This window comes from Clupea harengus, chromosome 5, assembly GCF_900700415.2.
Source record: "Clupea harengus chromosome 5, Ch_v2.0.2, whole genome shotgun sequence".
NCBI lineage: Eukaryota > Metazoa > Chordata > Actinopteri > Clupeiformes > Clupeidae > Clupea > Clupea harengus.
This window is the reverse complement of record NC_045156.1, coordinates 22,548,738-22,572,049: the sequence shown is the minus strand read 5'-3', so window position 1 is coordinate 22,572,049 and position 23,312 is coordinate 22,548,738. Positions and strand designations below refer to the sequence as shown.

Below are 23,312 nucleotides of genomic sequence, written 5' to 3'. Positions count from 1 at the left end.
TCTCTAAGAGATACTTTTGTACTGTTGGTCTGGACCTGTCTTAGCCATACCTTATTACAGTTTTCAGATTGAACAAATGTTTTAGAGCCTAGAAATGTTGTCTGGACATATATGCACTGACTACGATGGAAGACCAAGATATGTGTTGCATTACATTTTGTGTCTCTTTTAAAAAAACATGAATTATTATAAATGAATTAGCCGTTGATTTTGAATCCCTTGCAAATACAAATCTATGATTAAGATCTAGTTTACAGCCATCCTTATTTGGGAACTTCTTTTATTTAGACTTTTGACACAGTATTTCTTCTTGATGTTCTTTGTAATAATGATCACCTGCTCTCCAATCTGAGTCATGCCCATCACACTCATCTCATGCATGCTCAAACCTACATGAATGACAAATAATCCATTCCAGAAACATGGATTCAGCCTCTTAATATATATGTAGGAAGGTCTCTCTTAGAGGAACTCTTAGGAGATGGTTTGAGAAACACACGTAGAATAGTAAACAACCTTCGTCAGGTTTACCTTTCAAGTCTTCACAAAGCGCTAAGAGACATGTTACTGGGAAACCCACAAAAGGTATTTTATTGAATGCATTTTATCAGTGCCATGACGGTAGGCCTTTGTGCAATCTTTGTGCAGCCTGGGACTTCAAGCAGTGGTTTTGATGTGCAAGTGCTACAGGCTTTTTTTCTGCTGCAGCTGAACCAGCACTGCCTATATGCTGATCATACACACAGCACCGAAGCAGCTTACATGCACAGTTTTGGCAGTGGATTTGGCTACATTTGGCTACATGACCCAGTGGCCTCACTGGCAAAAGGAGTAAAACTGAACTATTGTAATGAATTACTGTTGTCTGTTTGCAATGGATTGCCTCTGGAAAGATACTGTCTCAGCTAATGTTGTTCTCTTACCATTTAACAATACATGCACAGCTTTTTCAGCTAGATTCAGTTTTTTTTTTCCTAGGCACTTAAATACAATTACACAAAAGCTGCATAAAACAGCTTTGTGTTCATGGAATATTGCAAAACATCCAATTGCACCTGGGAAAGAATGTCTAAGGAGAGTATGTTTTAGGTGTGTAGTGCAATACTGGGCGTAAAATAAACCGTTCCATTACCTAGGTGGTTGTGTAGCCTTGTAGAAATACAGCCCTGTTGATGCAGTTCTTAAATTGTCAGAATGAAAGCATATGTTTTCTTCTAGAGTATATGACATTACTTAATTAGTCCCACTCACTCAGACTTGGACGAAAGCCTGAAAACATGTCATTTTTGTTATCATTTCATTTCTCACTCTAACTGTTGCACTGAAAAACAGTTTTTACTGTAATTGGTCTTAACTGTGGTAATTACATTTCTGACATCACCTCCTCCATCCAAAAAGGAACAGCCAATAACTTTTCATTGTACATCACATTATAATTACTCTCTCAAACTACATTCTTTCATTTGAAACCCTGAATAATTTGGCCTGACTTGTTTATCAAATATCCCTTTGCTGACACAGATGAAGACCCCTTTTCCACCATTCTTTAACCCCCCCTCCTCCACCCCAAGAGTGGTAGGAGCCCAACCCCCCCACCCACATCTTTTACCTGTCGGTAAGAACCTGTCGGTAAGACTCCAGCATGGTATCGTACTATGAAATTATATGTCACTCTGGCCCAGCAGATAGGATTGCACTGTGTCTGAACAGGCTGTCAGAGTCTGTACTTAGAACTCTGCCTCTGACAGTCTTCCTCCAGTTAGTCTCCTGTCTACTAGGAGCACTTTGGGGATTGCTAAGAAATTCCTTCAACCTACGCTATATTACATATGAAAACAGAGAGTGAGAGGGAAAGGGAGAGAGAGAGAGAGAGAGAGAGAGAGGAGGTGGAGAGGAAAATAAAAGGAAATGTGTGTGTGTGTGTGTGTGTGTGTGTGTGTGTGTGTGTGTGTGTGTGTGTGTGTGTGTGTGCGTCTGCATGTGTGTGTGGGTGTGGGTGTGTGTGTGTGTGTGTGTGTGTGTGTGTGTGTGTGTGTGTGTGTGTGTGTGTGTGTGTGTGTGTGTGTGTTCTTAAGCTGCCTATTTGCCACAGCACATTAAAGCAGAAAGTGCCCCGAGGCAATGTGGTCACTGTGGAGTTCCTATCCCACATAGAGTAAAGTACAGCTGCAGCCAGTATAGCACACTGTATGGAACTGTACGACTGGATAGTGTTTGCCTAGTGCATTTACCGTTGGTGGAGATATGAATATGTTCTCATATCTCTGGTTGGTGATGATATGATAAATAAATGAAGCTTTAGAATATTAGAAGTACTGCAACCTTGTCACACCTTTCAAGACTTGGGGTAAAACTCTTTTAGGTGATACATAATGACCCTCAACTCTGAAGAGAATGACATTTTCATGTTACACTTTCTTTTTTTTTGTGTTGTTTCTCTGTTTGGCCTCAATCTTCATGAACCTGGTAAACAGATAAACATTAACTAGCACTGTTTTTTAAACAGTAGAACATGGTGTTTACATTTAAAGGGTAGAGCACCAAACTACTGGTGAAGATTAAAAACCTTCACTTTCTGCTCTTTTCTTCTGTGTCGCCTCAAATAACCCCTAAGCCTAACCGTATAGATAAAATATACAAAGGTAAACAAGCCAAGAATGATAACCAACATTTTGAGGGGAATTTTGATGAAGTCAACCACTGCCTGTGTTTGGTTTGCCTGTAAGACACAAGGGAAGGCAGCTTTATCTGTCGGGAGCAGGCTGCTGTTTAGCCCTGATATGGGGACAATTATTGTCTCCCTCACATTTTTAAAATGGTCAATTAACATTAAAATGTGACTCTGACATAATGCACTGCACAAAAGGGAAGAACACAAAAACAAACAATTAGTCCCTAAAATCACAGCTGTTTCACCACGCCATGCTGAAGACTTTAAATTCAACTTTCAAGTGTTGCTACAAGTTTGCGGAACATCACGAAATGACTGAATATGAAAGTATTGATTGGGTCAGCACCATCCTACGTCCTATTGACGTGTCAGCTTTTCAGATGCATTGTGATTAGCAGGTAATGATCACACAAGTTCGCCAGGTAGAAACGACTGTAACGATTTGTACTTTCTTTTGCATTTTGCAGTGTTATTGCTCCCCCAAGTCTCTGGTTTATCTCGTAGTCTGCACACATACTGTTGGTGCATGTTTTGCCATGTGCATTGTGCTGTATCTTTCTGTTGTCTTCTGCAAAGCCCACAGTGCATATTTTACTGTCAGTGGCTGAAACCATTCTAAATCTAGACATGCCCCCTCCTGTTGTCCTACATATGGACCTGAGCACAAGAAATGCTTCTATTCAGGGCACTGTTCAGTTGATACAGCATCAGCACACCGCAGGTACTCAAACATGTAGCCACCTAGAGGACGCAGTTTCAAAGCACTGCGTAAATGCATGCAAAAAAAAAAAAACGGGAAAAAAACAGGCGCAAAAGAATCTGTTGCTGAGAAAGGGTAGGTACACCTTGTGCAGTGAGCTGAAGTGATTTGAAAGCTTCAGGCTAGAACAGATCTGTCAGAGGCTTTCTTCTTCACACACACAGCATTTAGAGACCGTCTGCAAATACCTGCTTCCTCCGCTGTCACGGTGATGTTGTGCCAGCCTGCCGTCTCTCTGTCCAAGATCTTCCCCAGGGTGATGGCACCTGTCACCGGGTCGATATGGAAGATGTGCTCCTGGTCAGAACTCTGGTCTATGGAGTACCTGCGAGAAAGGGCCAAAGCGTGTTATTGTGCCGTGAAAAATCCACTGTGCTATTTTTAATAGTTTGCAGACAGGAATTAGCATTTGTGTGTGTGTGTGTGTTTGTGTGTGTGTGTGTGTGTGTGTGTGTGTGTGTGTGTGTGTGTGTGTGTGTGTGTGTGTGTGTGAGAGAGAGTGGGTGGTTGTATGTGTGTGTTTGTCACGGAAAGAGAGAGAGAGAGAGAGAGAGAGAGAAAACTCTGATGAAGATGAAAACGACTTTGAAAATAATTATGCATTTAGCCAATATCGAAAACATGTCACCCCGAGTGCCTTAGAAGGGAGAGCTAACTGGCAGAGCTGTGGCCGCCCCGGACGGCCTTAGAAACACAGATTAATAATGTATGCTGCACTCCCATGGAATACACTTTCACTTTCCTTATGGTACATAAGCACCTCTCAGAAGGTTACCGAGTCAACAAAATTCAAGCGAATAGTTTACTTTTACTTTTTCTTCACGAACAACCACTACCACCCAAGCTCCCACTACCCCCCCAACCCCCAGCACCCACACACACACATACACACACACACACACCCACACACCCTCATTTCAATTGTGATGCCCAGAGGGCTGTGAAAGCTGCCTCCACGGTTTCAGATGTGTCTAAAATGATTGGAATACAAAATTACTAGAGAGATTAATCAGTTTGTATTTTACCCTGGGTTATGGGGGTTCAGCTAGGGGTTTTGTATAAAAGGCCATGTCGTATTGCCCAGGGGGTAGCGAGTGAGCTTCCCAGCTCTAAAGGAAGACTCTTTTCATCTTCACTGTAGAACTTTCTTTTGTATTTCTTTTAAAAAAATCATCCAGGTAAGCAAAACCATTCAGTGAGGTTACCGATTTCAATTTGATTGAAGTTGTATCTTATTGCATCTTACTGCAGCAGAGAGAATCTCCCTGCACATTTGTTAAAATGCATGTATCCTTCACTGCCTGGTATGAAAACTGCAATATTAAATACAGATTTGAGGAAGCACAGCACTTGAGATTGCAGTAGTCACACACATTTAATGGTGCATTAACAATGTTTATACATTTAAGGACATAAGGATTTGTATTAACTGACTCTGCAGAGAAATATGTCTGCTAATCAGTCATTAATGGACTAACTCTAAATCCCTCTTCACAACCTGACTCACATAATGCCAAAAGAATGTGTTTGTGGTAGGGTTTGTGTTGGGGCGCAAATGAGATAAAGAAAAAAATTCCAATAAGCCTCTAAGCATTTACGAGGTATTCCATTATAGAGATGGCACAAAGCACACCTCATAAAAAATCTCACCCACAAAAAAACTCATGAATCTGTGTTATTTCAGGGCTTTATGAAGAAAGAAATTGCTTGATGGTGCGTGAAAAAAAAACTCACAGTGGGCCAGCCCCTTTTTTTTCACCTCTCGCCTACCAAACGAGCACAACAAAACATAAACAAATATTTCCTATCCAAAATAGGGGTGGCACATTTCCAGGCACCATGTTCATTCCTCAGGGCTTGGTGCCCTTGGTGCCAGAACTAGGCTGAGCTAGAGCTGGGTGGCATTAGCGAGGTGGGGTGTGTGTGAGGTGGGGGGAGAACGATGAGACCCTGGGCACAGACCCGCTTGGTTAGCTCAGTCCAATAGAGATGATTAAAGTGGTACCGATGGGCATGGGCACGGTGCCAGGCCAGTGTGCCAGCCCAGCCCAGCCCGCTCGCCCGCCCGCCCGCCCGCCCGCCTGCCATCCAGCCAGTAGCTGCGCAGTACTTTATTACACCTGGAGCACTTTTGGTTCAGCCTCATGCATTTTTAATAGAGGTAATTTGCACAGGCTGTGTGCAGCCCGACTTTGCCTTTATAGCCCCTTCATAAGGCTTCTGAGAAGCAGAGAGCACCAGGAAGAAGAAAGACATTCCTTTAAAGCCAAACAATACGGGGGAAAAAATTGTATGAAGAACGTTCACTTTAGATGTTCACTCACTGTGCAAAAGGCAACAGAAGGAAAATGAATCTCTTTCCCTCAAAATTAGAAGAAGGTGAAAAGGTAATGATTTTATGCTTGTTAAATGGCTGTCAGATGTTAGATTACATGGTAATTACTTTTATTTTTGAAGTATAACACCAAGGAGAAGGCAGAGGAATGTGCCCGTACTCTTCGGCTTAGCTGGACTGTGTGCAGAGTTACTGTGTTCACTGAGAGAAAAATGGCAGGTGGGTAATTGTGTGCTAGTGGGGCTATAAGGCATGTCCACAATTCAAGACTCCAACCTGGTTCCTGCTCAGTTACTTTGGATATTTTCTTATAATGGGACAAACACAATATGAAGGAACACACACACACACACACACACAGACACACACACTTTCGTGCTCCACACAGACACTCCTTTTTCACCAAGGAGCTATTAACACCCCATCCGGGGAGCTGCAGAGACAGTGGGTACTGCTCAGTAGTGAGGCTTCCATTCAAATGCCTGTCAAAAGGGAGTTTCCAGGGCTTCGTGAGGTTTCAGTTTTTCTTGTTAATTAGAGGAAAATGATTCAATACTACAACAATGTCCATGGGCATTTTCAATACCAGTCAGAACGTTTTATCCCTCCCCCCATCCCCCTCCTGTAAGTTGGGTTGGGCATACCTGACAGGAACGTTCTCTCTGTCTGGGTCCCTGGCTGTGACGGTGCCCACCAGCGCCCCTAGCCTGGCGTCCTCCTGCACCTCCATAATGGCACCCAGGGGTGGGAAGAACACCGGCGGCTCATCCACGTCTGAGACGCTGACTTTCACAATGGTCTTATCTCGGAACGTCCCCAGATCCACAAAGCGCTCGTCCACGTGCTTGTTCACAGCCTCCACGACCACGGTGTGGATTTGCTTGGTCTCAAAGTCCAGGCGCTGAGAACAGAGTTACACACGTTACTCCCATGATTGGAAACAATAACAACGAAGTTGATTATTTGAGATGTGTGTGTGTTATGTATACATAAATACATAAATGTTAAACTTCATAAAAATATAATGAAAAACAATGTTATGGCACGTACTGTATGCCATATAGCATTATATTATGTTATATTATGACTGCCCTTTGTTGCAGCAGTGGTCAACTGTTGGGCAGTTCAGGCCAAACGAGTTCACCGCACCTTTTTGACTGAAATGACAGCCTCCTGCGTTTCTCCGTCCGTGGTGATTTTGAACAGCTCACCGTCCTCCCCCTCTGCAATCAGGTAGCTCATATCCGTGTTGTCCCCCATGTCCGCGTCTGTTGCGATCACCCGCCCAATCGGGGTCCCCACATCTGCCCCCTCCGAAACACTGAACTGGTACAGCTCTGATGGGGAGAGCAAGGAACATGTTATTCTCAGCACTAGCTGTATAGTAGCTATGTGCACATAGTAAACAACATACCAGAAGCCCACAGGTAAATGGGGACAAGACACGGCTAATAGCATATATTTTAGGCTTATCGACGGATTCACAAAGTTGCGAGCATTTCCGGGGTACACAACAAGTGGAGGCTGGGATTGAGGCAAAGAGTTGTGTAATTGTGCAATTAGGCATTTATGTTTCCATGTTGCATCCTGCGAGAGCTGCTAGCATGCTGTTGATAATTGGGAGAGAAGAGAGCACTCTCGGAGAGCACTGGGTGTGTGTAGCCATTATGCCAGCAGGATCCTCTCCACTCAGAGACACAAAAACACATAGGCAAACGTATCATACAGACTCATACATGTCATACAGACTTCCATTCCTGGTACATACACACACACACTAAGTGACATTGAACGTTTGTAATCTGGACTGCTATTCGTTACTAAGTATTACATTTTTCAATGGCGTTTAAAAGTATAGAAACAGCCATGTATACGGTACATGTCACACTAATTCAATAAAAACTGAATGAAGTCTGACTCACAAAGAAAAAAAAGCCAGGAAAGTAAGCTAAACGCTATCACTGTGGACCACATACGAGATTCTCACAAGGGGAAGGAGTGTAAAGAGAGAGGCTGAGAGAGAGAAAGAGACAGCGAGAGAGAAGAAAAGAGACTTTTGGGAGTATATAAGCCTGATGTCGGCACGCGCTTTGCGGTAATCGAAGTAATGCTGCCTCCTTCACAGAAGATGAAGCAGAATGAGAGAGACAACACACGGGACCGAAAGAAAACACACACACCCACATACACACACACACTCACCCACCCACACACCCACACACACACTCACACACACACACACACACACACACACACACACACACACACACACACACACACACACACACACACACTCACACTCACACTCACTCACACCCCCCCCCACACACAGCTCATGGGTATATCATCTGTGCCTTTCCTGCCATGCACTTCCTTTTGGTTTGTTTGGCTGGTGTCGGAAAGAAGCACAAGGCTCCCCTCGGTCTGCCTCCCAGACATAAATATATTAAATGTATCACCCACTAGGCTCACTCTGATACGGGAGCAATGATACAAAGTGCTTTTCATTTGTTTGAAGCTGAGCGCTCATTGAAAAGAGCTACTTTGGAAGTCGCCTCCCTGGAACCTCTCCTGTGGATTATTTGCAGGCGAGGCACATGTTTTTGTCACTGTGGTACACGCAAGACAGATGGGCTCGCAAAAAAAAACCCAGACCATCAGAACTGACTGGGAAGGGTATAGCCCTTTTTACTCTGTGTGTGTGTGTGTATGTGTGTGTCTTTTTGTAAATCATGGGCTATTTCGACATAAGGGGCGTGCCTTTATTGGCGGTGCATGTTTGCATCCTTAATTGAACAACTCCAGTCAGACTGCACAGGTCGCTTTCTGTTATGGGTCAATGTAAGAATTTGCATAAGCAAGCATCTGCAAAGTAATCACCTGGACGTGTACTTTTGCCAATCTCCACCTGATTTACATAGCTGAGTGAATCTTAATGGACTTACACGGAATGTTTTTCTTGCCTCTGCATAATAAACCGTCAGCATTTTAATTATTATTTACTTTGCTCGTCATCAATCAGCGTCGCCTTCAAGCCGTTACTTTCATTTCCTGCGTCCTACACGCTCCCCTTTTCTAACTCCAATTCAGAGTCTAATGTCCACAGATGACTTTGTCTCTCTCTCTCTCTCTCTCCCTCTCCCTCTGTCTCTCTCTGGAAGTTGAATTCTAACATCAGAAACCATAGATAGTTTCACACATGATCGCAAATATGCCGTGTCTGAAGTGCACCCACTCTGCGGAAAGCTCGGAGCGTTGTCATTAACATCCGTGATCACTATGGTCACTGTGGTAGAGCCGGAGAGACCGCCCATTTGGCCTGCCATGTCTGTTGCCTTGACAACCAGCTCATAGCGATCCTGCGTCTCGCGGTCTAGATCTGCCACTGCTGTCCGAATCACTCCTGAGGAAGAAAGGCAGAAAAGAAGAGGGAAGGGAAAATGGAGTGAAATGAAAGGTCACATTACTGGCACATACGTATGTCGAGCAACAGTGGAGATATTCCTTTTTTGTGGCTCATTATAAAAAAAAGCAATTAAGCAGACTATAGGGCATATATAGGGCAGATTGTAGCGGCAGTGCACTTCTCATTCTCAACCTCTAGTCTCTACTGTGATAATGCAGATTGTACCAGACTCTGGGCTACACAGTCATACAAGTCTCACCATTCAGTATTGAAATGCCTACCGCATACAGACAGTCAGTGACTGCATAAGAACAACCCCTAAAATGTATTTATGGCTTGGATTTGAAAGCAAAGCTCTCTTTTACTGCTACTTCTGTGGACGGCTTGTCCTCGAGCTTGAACAAACTGAATGTTCTACAAAAAATAAATGTTGATTCCTGCAGGAAGGGATGCTGCCAGAGGATCAGGAGCACAATGACCAATGTCACAATGACAAGCTTGGAAATGGGATTTTGGGGGACTTTGAAGAGTGAAGGAAACTAATTTACATGAGTCACTCGACCTGTGACTCTGAAATGTCAACAAGATTGGACTTAACTCTCGCAAGAGGTTGGTTATTATTGCATTTCTGGGTTTCTGGGTGAGATGCCAATCTTGGACATAATGAAGTGTAACACCCCCTATGCTTCTACAAATAAAGTTCGCTGAGAATATTACAGGAGCTAATACAGTATTTCCCAAAGAAAATGAATCCACTGTGGTCAAAGAGAAGTGAATCCTCACAGAGAGCAGCGTTTCACAGTCCTGGTGGGGTCCCAGCATCACTGTAGGCCTTCCTGCCATGTTGGCACCTCTCCTCCTGCCTCGCTCTGTTACATGCGCAACACTAGGGCATGCTGTTTTTATTGTTGCTATGGTTATTTATGGCTTTCAATAAGTGCACTGATGTGCAGGAAGATAGGTCTTGTCATAACAAGGTAGTGGGATTGCAGTAACCTGTCAAGTACTTGAAAGTTGCATATTTAATTAGAATGCATATTAAAAATCATGTCATCATGGACAACTGTAAAGGAATTTGGCTAAAATGTTGGCAGTGCACAATTTGTGGGTGAACTGTGTTCACAAATTTTAAACCAATACAATGCCTTTTGTATGGTGGTCCAAAGCATGAACACTGCAATTCTGAGGGTATAGTCTTGTCACTGGCAGATGTCTAGGGTTGCTAGGATAAATGAGGATAGTATATCGTCATGATTGTCAAATGTCATGTAGTATCAAACATCAAATGTTTTTTTATCTTTTGAAGTTTGAACCAAAAGAATAGGCTCCTCGATAATATTGCAGACAGAAGTAGGTCTGTGTTTGTTGTTTCAAACCTGGCTCAACAAAAAGTGATTAGTGATTTAATTTATTTAACATTCTTAGTGATTTACAAATATGTGCTGTCCATAGTTTCCTGTATTTTAACCACATGAAAAACCAATGTATATACAAGGCCAAATATATTAATATTCAAATGAAAAAAGCAAGACTAGTCTTTCAAGCAATTTTCCACCACAAACAAACTATTGCTTTTTACATTTGAATATTAATATATTTGACCTTGTATATACATTTGTTTTTCATGTGGTTAAAATACGGGAAACTATGGACAGCACATATTTGTAAATCACTAAGAATATGAAATGAATTAAATCACTAATCACTTTTTGTTGAGACTAGATTTCAGCCAAGATTTAACTGCTATAGTCAGAATGTCTCTGTTCAGACTGGTTTGCATTTTCAGATGTCCAGTGTGTTTGTAGTAGCCAACGTTTATTCAATTCATTTGATGTAATTTAGATGTAAAACCTGTTGTGGTATTTTTCTCAATCCTTTTCAAGACTTTTATTTAGTGTTTAAACTCCTATTTCGGCATAGAAAGAAAGATGGTCTCTTTAGAAAAGATTGGCTCAGTGTGGATAGTTACACAAAGGAACTGCCAAGAGCCTATAGTTCTTTTTGGGCTCATTTAGAATTTAGAATAATTGGAATGGAAGTTTTTTAACTAACTCTCTAATTTCCTCAATACAGACCTTGTTCATACTTTATCATTATAATAGTTATTATTATTATCATTATTATTATTATTATTAATTTGTTTATTTGTTTGTCTACCATCCATATCAACTCCAATTTTGAGTTAACCTCATTCACTTGACACTCTGGTGCCAGTGAAAGTGAGTTCTGCGTCTATTGATGGATAGTTAACAAAAAGGTGGACTTGCCATCACAGTGTTCAGTGAGAAGTATATGCGTCTGTGTTTATGGGTGTACACAAGTAATGTCTCAGTGACACCCTACCTCAGAGGCATATCTATGACATAAAAACTTTAGTGCAATCATGGAATAGATATTTTCGACACAAAATTACCTAGGGACATTAGGAGTCTATTAAAACGGTGACAGAAAGAGTTCGCTTTACATCTACCATTGCTAATACAAGACAGAAATGTCCGTTCACAGATTTTTGTCACATAACTTGGTGACATAAGGGGTTCCATACTAGATGCAGAACACAATCCATAGCATACAGTAGACTGTGTTGTTTTGCAAATAAACATTAAATGTCCTTTTCATTTCCCACTGCCAGACTATAAGTGCTTGCCAATTAAATACACAGCCTTGTGTCTCCTCGCCTATGCGCTCACCCACTCCAACTACAGTAGTACCTCCTTCACCGGTTTGACAAGCCTAGGTAAGCAAAGAGTCTAGAGTCAGCAGGCCAGCCCAGCTGAGGCAAAGCCATTTATCATCCAGTGCACCGGGGCAAACCAAATCAAGCCCTGCAGGCCCCCAAAAAGAAATCATTAAAAGTTTAGTGCTACTCCCATGGGCCATATTTGCAGGCAACAAAAACCTGTGATATACCTGGATGACTACTGCGCAGACGTATCTTTCAGGTGGCCGCCCATGCGTTGAAGTACATAAATTCAGCATTACCACTGAATGCGAATCTCACAGCAGGATTAATAGCTGACGCCAGTAGGAGATATTTCATATTGGTTTGTCCTCATCGACAACATGACAGCTGAGAAATGAGCCGTGTTGATGTGTGTTGATGTGTACGGTATTTATATGTTTTGATGTGTTGAACACAGAGAACCAATCGAGTATGAGCACCAGTAAGTCAGTTATCAGCATCTCCATTTCATTTCAATTACTTATGACTTTGCCAGTGATCACACAAAGGTTAATTATTGAAATGATGACTGTTGTTATCCAATTATTCACTATTGCACTACGGCATCATTTCAAATTAAAAGATACCACACAGATAAATTAGTCCTGGACTAAATGCTTAATTTTCTCTATGTCACTGAACACTAACTAAACTGTTTTCTACATACTCACCATTTTATATTTGTCTATTTGTTTTCAGATTACTCAGCCTTGCCCTCACCTGTGTCTCTGTCCACGGCGAAGAACATCTCTCCGTCCAGCACGCTGTACACCAACCGGGCGCTGCTCCCGTAGGTGGGATCGTCCGCGTCCGAGGCCGCCACCTTCATCACCGAGGTCCCTAAGGGGGTAAACAGCAAACATCACTCTAGAGACTGCGAAGCCATCCATCACTGCGAATGGCCCCATTACCACGCCCTCTCACCAAACCCAATTATATCTCCTTAAACACATTTACAGGTGCCCCCATGAGTTGCTTTTGTTGGCTAGAAAGTGAATTTGTTCACAAAGTTGCTGCTCTTCCCAAGTCAACTGTGTGCATCCGCAAGCTGCAGGGGCTCCCAACGCAAAGCATATATTTACATTTAGTCACACATTTTAACCAAAGCACAGCCTGGAGTCTATAAAGCTTAATGGCCCGAGCTCCTTTGGGGGGAGGTGGGAAATATGCCTCTTGTTGAAAAAGCTTATTTTCTTGTGAGAAAGAAGAAAAGAGAGAGAGAGAGAGGGAAAGAGTGAGAAAAAAAAGAATCACTTTCTTGTTTGGGGGAATGGATTTGAGTCACAAATGGTACCCAAGGACAGAGAAGCGGCCTCTACCGGGGCCGACGCCACGGCAGGTAATTGCTGACAGCTGGTGGTGTCCACAAAGGTCACAGCTGTAGCCATTCCCCGGGACCTGTCATGCTACTGTCCGGCCACATAATAGCACTATGCTAATTAGGCTAATTAGAAGGATGTGTCAGAAACCTGTTTGTCTCCTGTCAGCAACCCCAGTCCCGTGGGGAGGAGGGGGAAAAGGACAGCATTTTATCATTTCAGCCGGTGAGCTACTCCCCGTAAGCCTCCCTCTTTGATCTCGGCTGTCTCTGTCTTATGGCTTTTTAATTATTCTGCGCTCAATCTCCTCTCGCCTCCTTCGCTAGCGTTACCACTTCTCAGTTTCTTGTTTCAAGCTAAATGGCCAGATCAAGAAATTGTCCGCTTGGTAATCCGCCGATATATTAGCTGTGGCTGTTTTTTGGTGACTTTGAAATGCAATGCAACCCTTTTGTGAGCACACCTGAATGAGAAACCTGCCATTTTGAACAACGTTAAGCATCTTTCATGCCTTCAAATCTTCAAACGTGTGGAATCGCTGCTGTTGTCTGTCCTGATTCGGTTTTTTCGGAATGGTCTTATCGCAGGGAAACAAACAAAACGGGACAGAGAATATGAGGCAGAATCTTTATTTTTTTCCTCTCTTTTTTTTCCCTGGATATGGGGGCTGTTTAATTCCATATACCTGGCTGTGAGGTGGTAATGGGAAAGCCACCCCCTTTCATAGGATTACTTTCTTATCTTAATTTTCCCCAGGTAATAATCAGCATGACGCCCAGCTGATTCCGTAAGTCTGGGTATGCCAATGGTGAGAGAACTATATAAATGCAAATGCTTCTTTATTTGGTTTACATTTAAAAAAAGCGAGCGAGAAGCGACTGTGGCTTCGCCTCTCATTAATGCACCGCCCAGGCTTCCCAAGGAAGTCATTAGTTATTGGCTTGGATGTCCTAAGCAGATTTTTTTGGTGGTGACTCAAGGGTATACAATAAATAATCAAAAATAAATAAATAATCGCTCACAGAAATGTAAGTGTTGGGGCGATGGGAGAAAAACAGACTAGTGTTCCGCCACAATCTCTGTTCTTATATTACACTGGGAGGTGCTGGGACGAGTCGGAGAGCTGTGGCGTTATATTATTTCGTTTCTGCATTTCATGTGTGTTTTATTCTCTCGGCAAATATTCCTCCTCAGCCTAAAAATACATTCAGCCGGATTGTTTGCAGTTCCTGATCTGCCCCTTCTTTGCTTGACTCCATCCTGCAAGCAAACCTCAACAGAGTGTTGCTATTGAAGGCAGAGATTGACAGTAGGCTTTATATACACATATAATTATATCATTATCATTATCCTTGCACAGCTGAAAAAGGACATCAGTCCAAAATGTCAAGAGACCTTTCATATTCCATTGGAACTCTATACTATAACTCTATACAATAACGTTTCCTTATACATTATATATCCATTACATAGAAATTTATTTCGGGGCTATCAAGGTAAATTAATCAAACAATCAAACAAACAGAGCTGAATATGTGATGCATATCTCTCCAAAACTCAGTACAATACAAGTCAGTGTAACAAGGAAGGAACACATGATGCATAACTGAACTGGCCGTGACCATGGTGTTTTTATCGAGAACCTCCATTCGCACGAACAAAACCTGTATATCAACAAAATCAATAGATATTGTCCTAACAATCAGTTGCACATAGCGGACAGATTCATTTTGGCAGTGTTATTGCCGCACAGGAATTGAACCCATGACCTTGGTGTACAATATACTCTACTTCTTGAACGAGAGGAATGTTTAACCTACTCTATTTCCATAACCATTTCTTAAAGGGGTGGACTGCTGCCAGGAGGTATATTGGTCTACAGTGATATAAACTCCCTCATGGCACTCACTGAGGTAGTCATACTAGATTAGCAGGGAATGGTATGGCCATAAAAAATACATTAAAGGGCCAGTCTTGAAATTCAAGTGATAAAAACTTGAAACTTAAAAGTCCCCCCCACCCCCCACTTCCTGTGTCAGGTTGTTTTGATTATTCTGGACCGGTTGGTTCCCACTCCAAGAGAGATTAAGGGATGATGCCAGTGAGATATTCTCCTTGACATGGTTTATGCAGCCCAGCATACGGTTGGTTCCTCCAGCATCCAACCTATCTCATCTAATGAATGCCATTAGGGCCAGATTCAGCTTGTAATGCAGGGTTTTTTTTAAGCATATGAGGATAGGCAAGTGAGCAACATTATTGATGCTGAAACCTTCATTTGAATGTGACCCAGACACTCATTGAGAAGACAGAATTTTGGAGGTATTGCTTTTTGCCCCTGAAGCTCCAGTGAGAAAGAGAGAGAGAGAGAGAGAGAGCGAGAGAGAGAGAGATTTACGCACATATGTATTTAACGGCATCAACACAATCTGTTTCAAACAGCCTCCGACGACAGTGGCTGCACTTAAGGGAGGAGACGGTTCAATTACAGCTCCGAGGAGAGGGTGCCGAAGGAGAGGGCCTGCCACGTGCGAGACACCGGACTGACAGCCATTTAAGCACTGGCGTCGTAAAGGAGATTTGTGCCCGTTCCCGTTCCCTCTCTTTCTCTCTCTCTCTCTATCTCTCTCTCTCTCTTTCGCTCTCTCTCCACCTCAGAGATGCCACAGCGGGCGGCACGATGCTGTGCAGTGCGTCGGCCACACTCCTCTGCCGAGCCCCTGTCCTAATCGCGGTGGACTGAGAGCTTTCCCACCCCAAATCTCCACGTATTATGGATCATTTAGCAGCACCATAAAGCACTGAGGTGTTTTCACATGAAACGTTATTCCTCCACCACTTCAGTGGTGATTCATGTGACTGGCTGGCCGACATAAAAGTCGACGGGAGAAGAAAAAAAGAAAAAGAAAGGATGAAGGGGGGATGGGGGAGTGCTATGTCATAAAAGTCAATGGCCTGCTTACTGTAATTCTGAATGAGGTCCTACAAGGATTTGGTGATAGTATTTTCTCATCCGTTGCGACAGATATATAAATCTGAGCTTTTATCAGGCTGAACCTAAGGTCTTTTATTGAATTGTGCTGTTATTTGTTTAGTGGTGTCAGTAAAGGGAGGTTAGCGCTCAGGTAGCTCTGTACACCACCTTAACTGTATCTACAGTGTATAATCAATGTAATGATCAATGGACAAGAAGCACAAACAATCACCACAACATTGGCTGGAATGCTAAATGCACAACCGCTAATACAGGATGTTTGGCAGGTGTGCAAAGCTTCCACAGGCTAATTCGCTTTAACGGCTAACAAGAGGGGCATAAAGTGGAAGCACGGTTAGAGTTTCATGCTGCTTGCCTCTGCTTCGGCTTGTTTGGTGAAAACTAGGATAACAGACTTCTTCAGTCTCCCTCAGACAGAACATAGGGTGTGTGTGTGTATGTATGTATGTACATACACAAATATATATATATATATATATGTGTGTGTGTGTGTGCGTGTGTTTGTGTGTGTGTGTGTGTGTGTGTATGTATACAGTATATACTCAGAAATATATATTTGGTGGGTGTTCTTGAAACTGATGCTGCCACTAAAGGAAATGCAGTGTGTAACTTGGAAGAGGAGGCAGCACTGTCAATCAGGAGAGATGACGCGAGGTGGGTCAGAGAGTCAGAATTCTCAGGCACAGGCCTCATGACCCCACCTGTCTTGCCGTGGCCAGAGGCCCCTCAAAACAGCCCATCAATCACACAATTACACTGGCACCATCCGTCAACTGATGTTTCTGTCAGGGACTGATCTGACCCTGGACGCATCCTGCCCTGCTGAGGCAGTTTAATCGTACATCTCATGTGGGGGGTGGTGGTGGTGTGTGTGTGTGTGTGTGTGTGGGGGGGGGAGGCTCGAGGGGAGGGGGTCTGTAAGGACAGAAAACAGGAATCCTTTCATCAAACCACGGATGATAGCAGTGACAGAAAATAGACGTTGTTTACCAGGTACCTGTGCCTTTGGAGATAATATCAGCACACGATTTGAGAATAATAATTCAGTGTCAGAGTCAGGTGAGGCTTTGGACACTCAAATGTGGTTGTGCATGGATATTCAAAAAGAGAGCGTGTAGTGCTGAGAGAACATGACAAGATGCTCTCAAAGACCCTTTCCTTCTGTTCTACATGGCATCTCAGTGTCTCCTGTGGTGCAACTGAAAAACTGAAAAAGATCTATGCACTCTGACATGGAGTATTTGTGTTGCATGATTATCAGTGAAGGCCCCCGTTTGTGAAGCAAACAGCTTTGGATTATATTCAACATCTCTAAGTCATCAATGGGGACAAAGATAGCTCATCCTTTATAACCATGTTGAGCAAAGTGCGATGTACAAGAGTCATATTATTTTTGCATGTAATGCAAGAAGCTACAAAGTCAGAGCAGGGCAAACTAGCCAAAGTCTAAATATTTAAACCTCTACTTTGGCTAGAATGGCCACAAAGAGCAAGGGGAAAGCATCCTTCTCAAATATTTATGGTTTAGTTTTTAATAACACAGACAGAGTTTATCAAATGAGCAGATCTTCCTGTGCCAAGTAAGAAATATAAAGTAAATTATAATAATAGCGTGCATGCCTCTAATTTTGTTAATTTAAAAACTAAAATTTTGTTACATCATGTACAGTGTTGACAACATCATCAAACAACTAATACAAGGAGCCATAACTGCATGACAGGGCGATATTAGTTGGGTCAGAGCAGAAACACTACAGGGGACTTTGCTTATATTGAAACACACACACCCATACACACACAAACACACACACACACACACACACACACACCCTACACACACACACCCACACACACACACACACACACACACACACACACACGCACACACGCACGCACATGCACACACGCACACACACATACACAAATGTCCACAGAGCAACTGTATGCATTAGCAAACACATCATCAATAATACAGCATATCTTTGGTAAAGTGACTTCATCCATCCTGAGTGCATCACTTGAGAGGCAAACCAAACCTCTTTGTCGCACAGGTGGTGTGTCAGTGCTTTCAGGGATCACATTTCCTGTCCCCTCGTACAGGAGCCAAGCCCACTGTTTCAAGAGTGTTCTGGCTTTTTTTTTTTTTTTTTTTAAGTGTTGTATATAGCAAGTTTTAACATTGGCTGTTTTATAACCCATTGAAGTTGGCAAACTTACCGGGTGGTCTCAAGTCTACAGGAGCGAGAAAGCTTTGCTTGATAACACTGGGAAAAAACAGACTAACCTGAAATGGATTTTCACAGCTATTTACTTTGGAAAGGGCAGCACAGGTTTCATTTAAAACCTCAAAAATAAAAGGTAATATCTCATTTGCAAAACACAAATGGTAAATGTCCATAGAGTTCGTATTGATGCATGGGTGGCGAATCAGTCATCACCCATTTTCACATCAAGTGCAGTTCCCCAGCTGAACCTAGCGCCCCTATGCGTATAATGACCAATTAGGAGAGGCCTCAAATGGAACCGTAACTGGTGAACTCAGACTCGGCCTATGCTCCTAATGGAATAGTTGTCGTTCAAACAGACCTGCATATGATTACTTCTCCTAACGTACGGCTGATCCTAGCATTTATTGTTGTCCTTTGCCAAATGCCCAAACGCTTCAAGGTGCATTACCATGAATCTGTTCAGAACATTTCCTCTGCGCATTTGAAAGTCATCGTTTACAAAACGCTGTACTTTTCAAAGATGGCTCTCGGAACATTACTCTGTAGGGCCTATTCTCCTATGTACTTTACCTCACTCCGAAAACAAATTAAAAACCACGTAGCAACACTGCTGGTTTGAAAAATCTTAATAATAATCTGTCATACATGAGGTATACATCTTTGTACACATAATGTACGGTCTATCAATTGTCATGTGAAAGGGTGCTTGTGCGTTTCCTTCTTTTAGGTAACTGGATGGATACAGAAGGAATGCAGGCCCAAGGATAAAGGGAAGTGCCTTCGCTATCAGTGCTAGCAAGCATCATCCACAGAATTTGCATATGAGAAGTAAAATACCTTGTATGCACATGGAACAAACATAATTTTCTCTTCTGACAACATTGAAAATGCTGTCTTACTATTGTCTCTGAAATACCAGCAACTGCATGAAGACTTGTAAACCTGGCCTAGATTGCTTTAAAAGATATGTAACACACTAAATGCTGGATAACTACTTCGCCATGACCAATGAGTTTAGCTTCCACATGACGAAATGACTGCATCATTTCCCATTTCACATCGTATGCAACACATTTCATGTATTTGTCATGGTCTGATTTATCATTATTCAGTGCTTCAGCGCTACTTTTCAACACATGAACACATTGAGATGTGTGTCTTTTGTACATGATATTCAGTGTATCAAATCCACTTGGTGGAAAAATGTGTTTTACGACATAGATTTTATTACTGGGTGACACTACGGGCGAATGTTTTAAACAAACTCCCTGCGTGCAACTTCTCTGGCTGGCTTTAGTGTTAGTCCTCGTCGAGTTAACCGCAACTCAGCGATCCCCCCCAAACACTTTGATTAATGGCAAAAACAAATGCTTTTTGTTCCCGGACTTTGTATTTGAAAGCCACCAGCAGCGACTGGCCAGCGAACGAACGAGTGAGCAAGCATAATTGGAACGTTAAGTGAAAATGAATATGCTGGGGGCTTGTTCCTGATTACTTTTTTATTATTATTGCGGAGAGGTAATAAAACAGCACAGCGATCATGCATCGGCACATACTCCGATTACATCTCATTTTTCCTCAGATCGCTAGCTTTCACTTTTCCTCTGTTACCTCGCACTAAGCATGCCAGGCATCATGGTACCTCACACATAAACTCATACCTTCTTTTTCATAACACCTTTCATACATTCTTCATACTTAAACTCATACTTACTTACTTACTCATACTTTAGCAACTACGAATATGTGTTATGACAATACTGCACTGGTAAACAGTAGTCCTACTCACATTTGTGTGATGGCTCAATGAAAATCTATAGACCAACCACAAAAGCTAATCAATCATGTCGGCGCAATCTTTGTTCCTGCTTTAAAAAGCTTTAAAAAAAATAAGAACATGGTATATCTTTTTTTAGGGTCACATCACTGGAAGACAGCTCTAAACCACTTAGCCATTATTTACAGTGAACCCCATCTGAGCAACCATACTGTTGAGCTCTTGTGAAGGCTTTTCCCAGGCTGTTGTCAGGGCTGAGAAGTATTGACTGTCTCCTGTCAAGTTTGGCTTTGATGGAAGGCTGGTGACCTTATCACCGGCATGCTAAAAGTGACGCCATTAGGAGTTGTTCTACAGGAAAGCAAATATGCGCCGAAAACAAACGGGGAAATGCTTGACTAAGCACTACTGTTATCTCATTAGAGCCGCCACTCTGTCCGATGTATAAAACATGAAGTGCACACTCATTTAATGTGTAATTTGACTGAGAGGTAAGTGAATGAGTGGTGCAGACGGAGGAAAGAGGGAGGGTCGGAGCGTTTGCGGTTCTCGTTCTTCCCTCCCTCTCTGTTTCTCTCTGTCCCTCTCTCTCTTTCTCCCTCTTGCCTCTGCACACACTGCAAGCCCCCCCAAGTCCTGCATATGAACATGCTGAGGAAGCAGGAATTAATTCCAATCAGGTGGTTCACAGTGACAGAGTGCCAGAGCCATTGCATTTACTATCACAGGCTCTTAAAGCATTTGCAAACAGCCTTGCTCACTCTCTCACACACACACACACACACACACACACAAACACACAACAGATTTCTGCAATTACAATCTCAGCTATTAGTGGAATCGTCATTAAACCTTATCATGTTGTCTTGATAACTAGGTCAAGATCAATACATATTTATACTGCTATTTGTGGGAGATGATTAATATCAGCCGCTAGCGCAGTCGACAGTTGATGAATGGAGCATTAATAATCAAAGCTGCACCCCAGACCACAATCAAGGTCCCACATCAAGTGTGTTTCGTCATTTATCTACTCCGGTGACAGATTTGTCATTTCTCCGTCACTCGTTTCTTACCTATAGGTGATAACTCTGCGACACTCCCGATGTAAGGGCCCTCCAGGAACTTGGGCTCGCTGTCGTTGATGTCCTGGACCTTGATGACGAACTCGGACTCGGGCTCCAGCGGGGCGCTGGAGTAGCGGTCGCGGGCCTGGGCGCGCAGCGTGTAGTGGGCCTTCTCCTCGCGGTCCAGCTTCTGCGTGGCATGGATGTCGCCTGTGATCTCGTCGATGATGAAGATGGTGCCTGCGCCCTCCCCCGAGATGGTGTACTTGATCATGCCCTCACCGTTGTCGGAGTCGGAGTGGATCTGCGGGTCAGACACAAGCATGAGTGACACTTGCAATCAGGAGGGAATCCCCACAGTTTCTCTCAGGTTCTGCCCCTCGCTACAAGAAAACAAAAGTTGTTTCACAGCTGTGCCTGTCGTGGAGTAGAATTGGTGTGAAACAGCACCACAAAGGGGGCTGAACTATGATACTCCTTCATCAAAAATGTTTGGCTAGCATTCAGACAATCTGAAACCTGGAAAATGAGTGAAAGGAATTCATCTGGAGGTAAAGTAAAAGTAGAGTAAAACTACTACTGGCCCTGTAATGTCATTTAAGGTTGATAATGAAGTGCATTTCCAAACACCTCAGAAGCATATTTTGTAAGAAATACTACATGAATTATTAATACGAAGGGCTACATGACTCAACCTTGAAACATCAAGAAAGAAAATTGAAGCACAAAGAAAAAAAGGCCCTGTTAAATGTACAGAGGTACCACACAGCAGCGTCCCTTTCTTAAGGGGATGTGCAGACTGCACTGCAGCTCACCTTCGTCATTTGCACATTTCAGCATGGCATGCCCTTCTCTGAAAAGGGCTTCAAATTATCAGATCAAATTCATCTCCGAGGCTGCTAAAGGTAGGACTGAACAAGAGAGGGAGAGTGAACTTAAACATCCCTCGCTATAAATCTGCCAAGACTTCCCCCCCCTAATGTGATTGCAGGACATTCTCTCAGCCTTACAGCCTTTGGCTCCATCACACGTTTTTTTGTCTGCTGGCCTCCGCTCCTCTGTCGCCCATTATCATTCAAAAGTGGGTGCAGTCAGAGCCCATCATCCAAACAGCCATGGAACCCCCCCCCCCCCCCCCCCGCCATCTCCTCTGTTAATATTTTATAAAGCCTTAATTAAATACAGGATTCGATCACCCCCTTGGGGATTTTCATTAAGTATTTGTCATAAAACTGGGGGAATAATGCAAGCCTGGCTTCCATATGGCAGTATTTTTTCCCCATTTCATTTTGAATCCTCCCCGAGTCAAATAAAATGAACACTCGGAAAATATACACTTTTTGGGCGTGGGTATCAATATTTCAGTGCGAATATAAAAAAAAAAAATCCTCCAATAGCCAGACTGTGAAAGTGCAATATCTGAAGACGAGCTGCCGCGATTAAACGCAATCCAGCTCTCCCTGATTGTTCCACAGAGGTTGAACAAAAGGAACTGCAAACTGCAATTTTCATCGTTTTAAACAAATTAGAGTGTATTCTGGGCATACAGATTAACTCCAAAAACAGAAGAACAACAAAAAAGCACTCTCTTGCTCTTGAACAAGAACAATCATTAACAAACCTGCCCACATCCAGACAGAGATCCTTTCAGTCAGTTTTCTTCCCTACTAGTAATTACAACCCACAACAGATACCCCCCCCCCCCTTGAGGAACATTTGTCCATACATCATTCCCTCCTCACTGCTGTAACTGGGGCTGTGTCTGAGCGCTGGACATCAAACAAAAGGTCAACGAGAGGGCTGCTGCTAAGCTGCAGCCCCAGACAGTAGCATCGAGCCGTTGCCATTTTTCAGCAGCCTGCAGCTTGGCTGCTAATAGATTCCTGCAAAAAAACAATGAGGATTTGAGCAAAGCTAATCAGTAGTCATAATTTGTTTGCGGTGTCAACTTGTTTGAACCGACGTGTCGAGAAAGACAGTGTTGGGATTGATTTATCTTCTTTTTTTTGTTGTTTTGTTCAGATTTTTATTT

General features: G+C 42.9%; 1 protein-coding gene across 1 annotated transcript in view; it reads right to left on the bottom strand.

The window, feature by feature from the left end:
• The window catches only part of LOC105895883 (cadherin-22), a 106,775-nt gene that overhangs the window by 24,278 nt on the left and 59,185 nt on the right, over positions 1–23,312 (bottom strand). Inside the window, exons 4-9 of the mRNA XM_012822573.3 lie at positions 21,290–21,584; positions 12,615–12,734; positions 9,002–9,169; positions 6,916–7,103; positions 6,411–6,667; positions 3,620–3,756 (exon numbers count right to left, since the gene is read on the bottom strand). Coding sequence (XP_012678027.1) covers positions 3,620–3,756; positions 6,411–6,667; positions 6,916–7,103; positions 9,002–9,169; positions 12,615–12,734; positions 21,290–21,584 — 1,165 coding nt within the window. The remainder of the gene's footprint in view (positions 1–3,619; positions 3,757–6,410; positions 6,668–6,915; positions 7,104–9,001; positions 9,170–12,614; positions 12,735–21,289; positions 21,585–23,312) is intronic.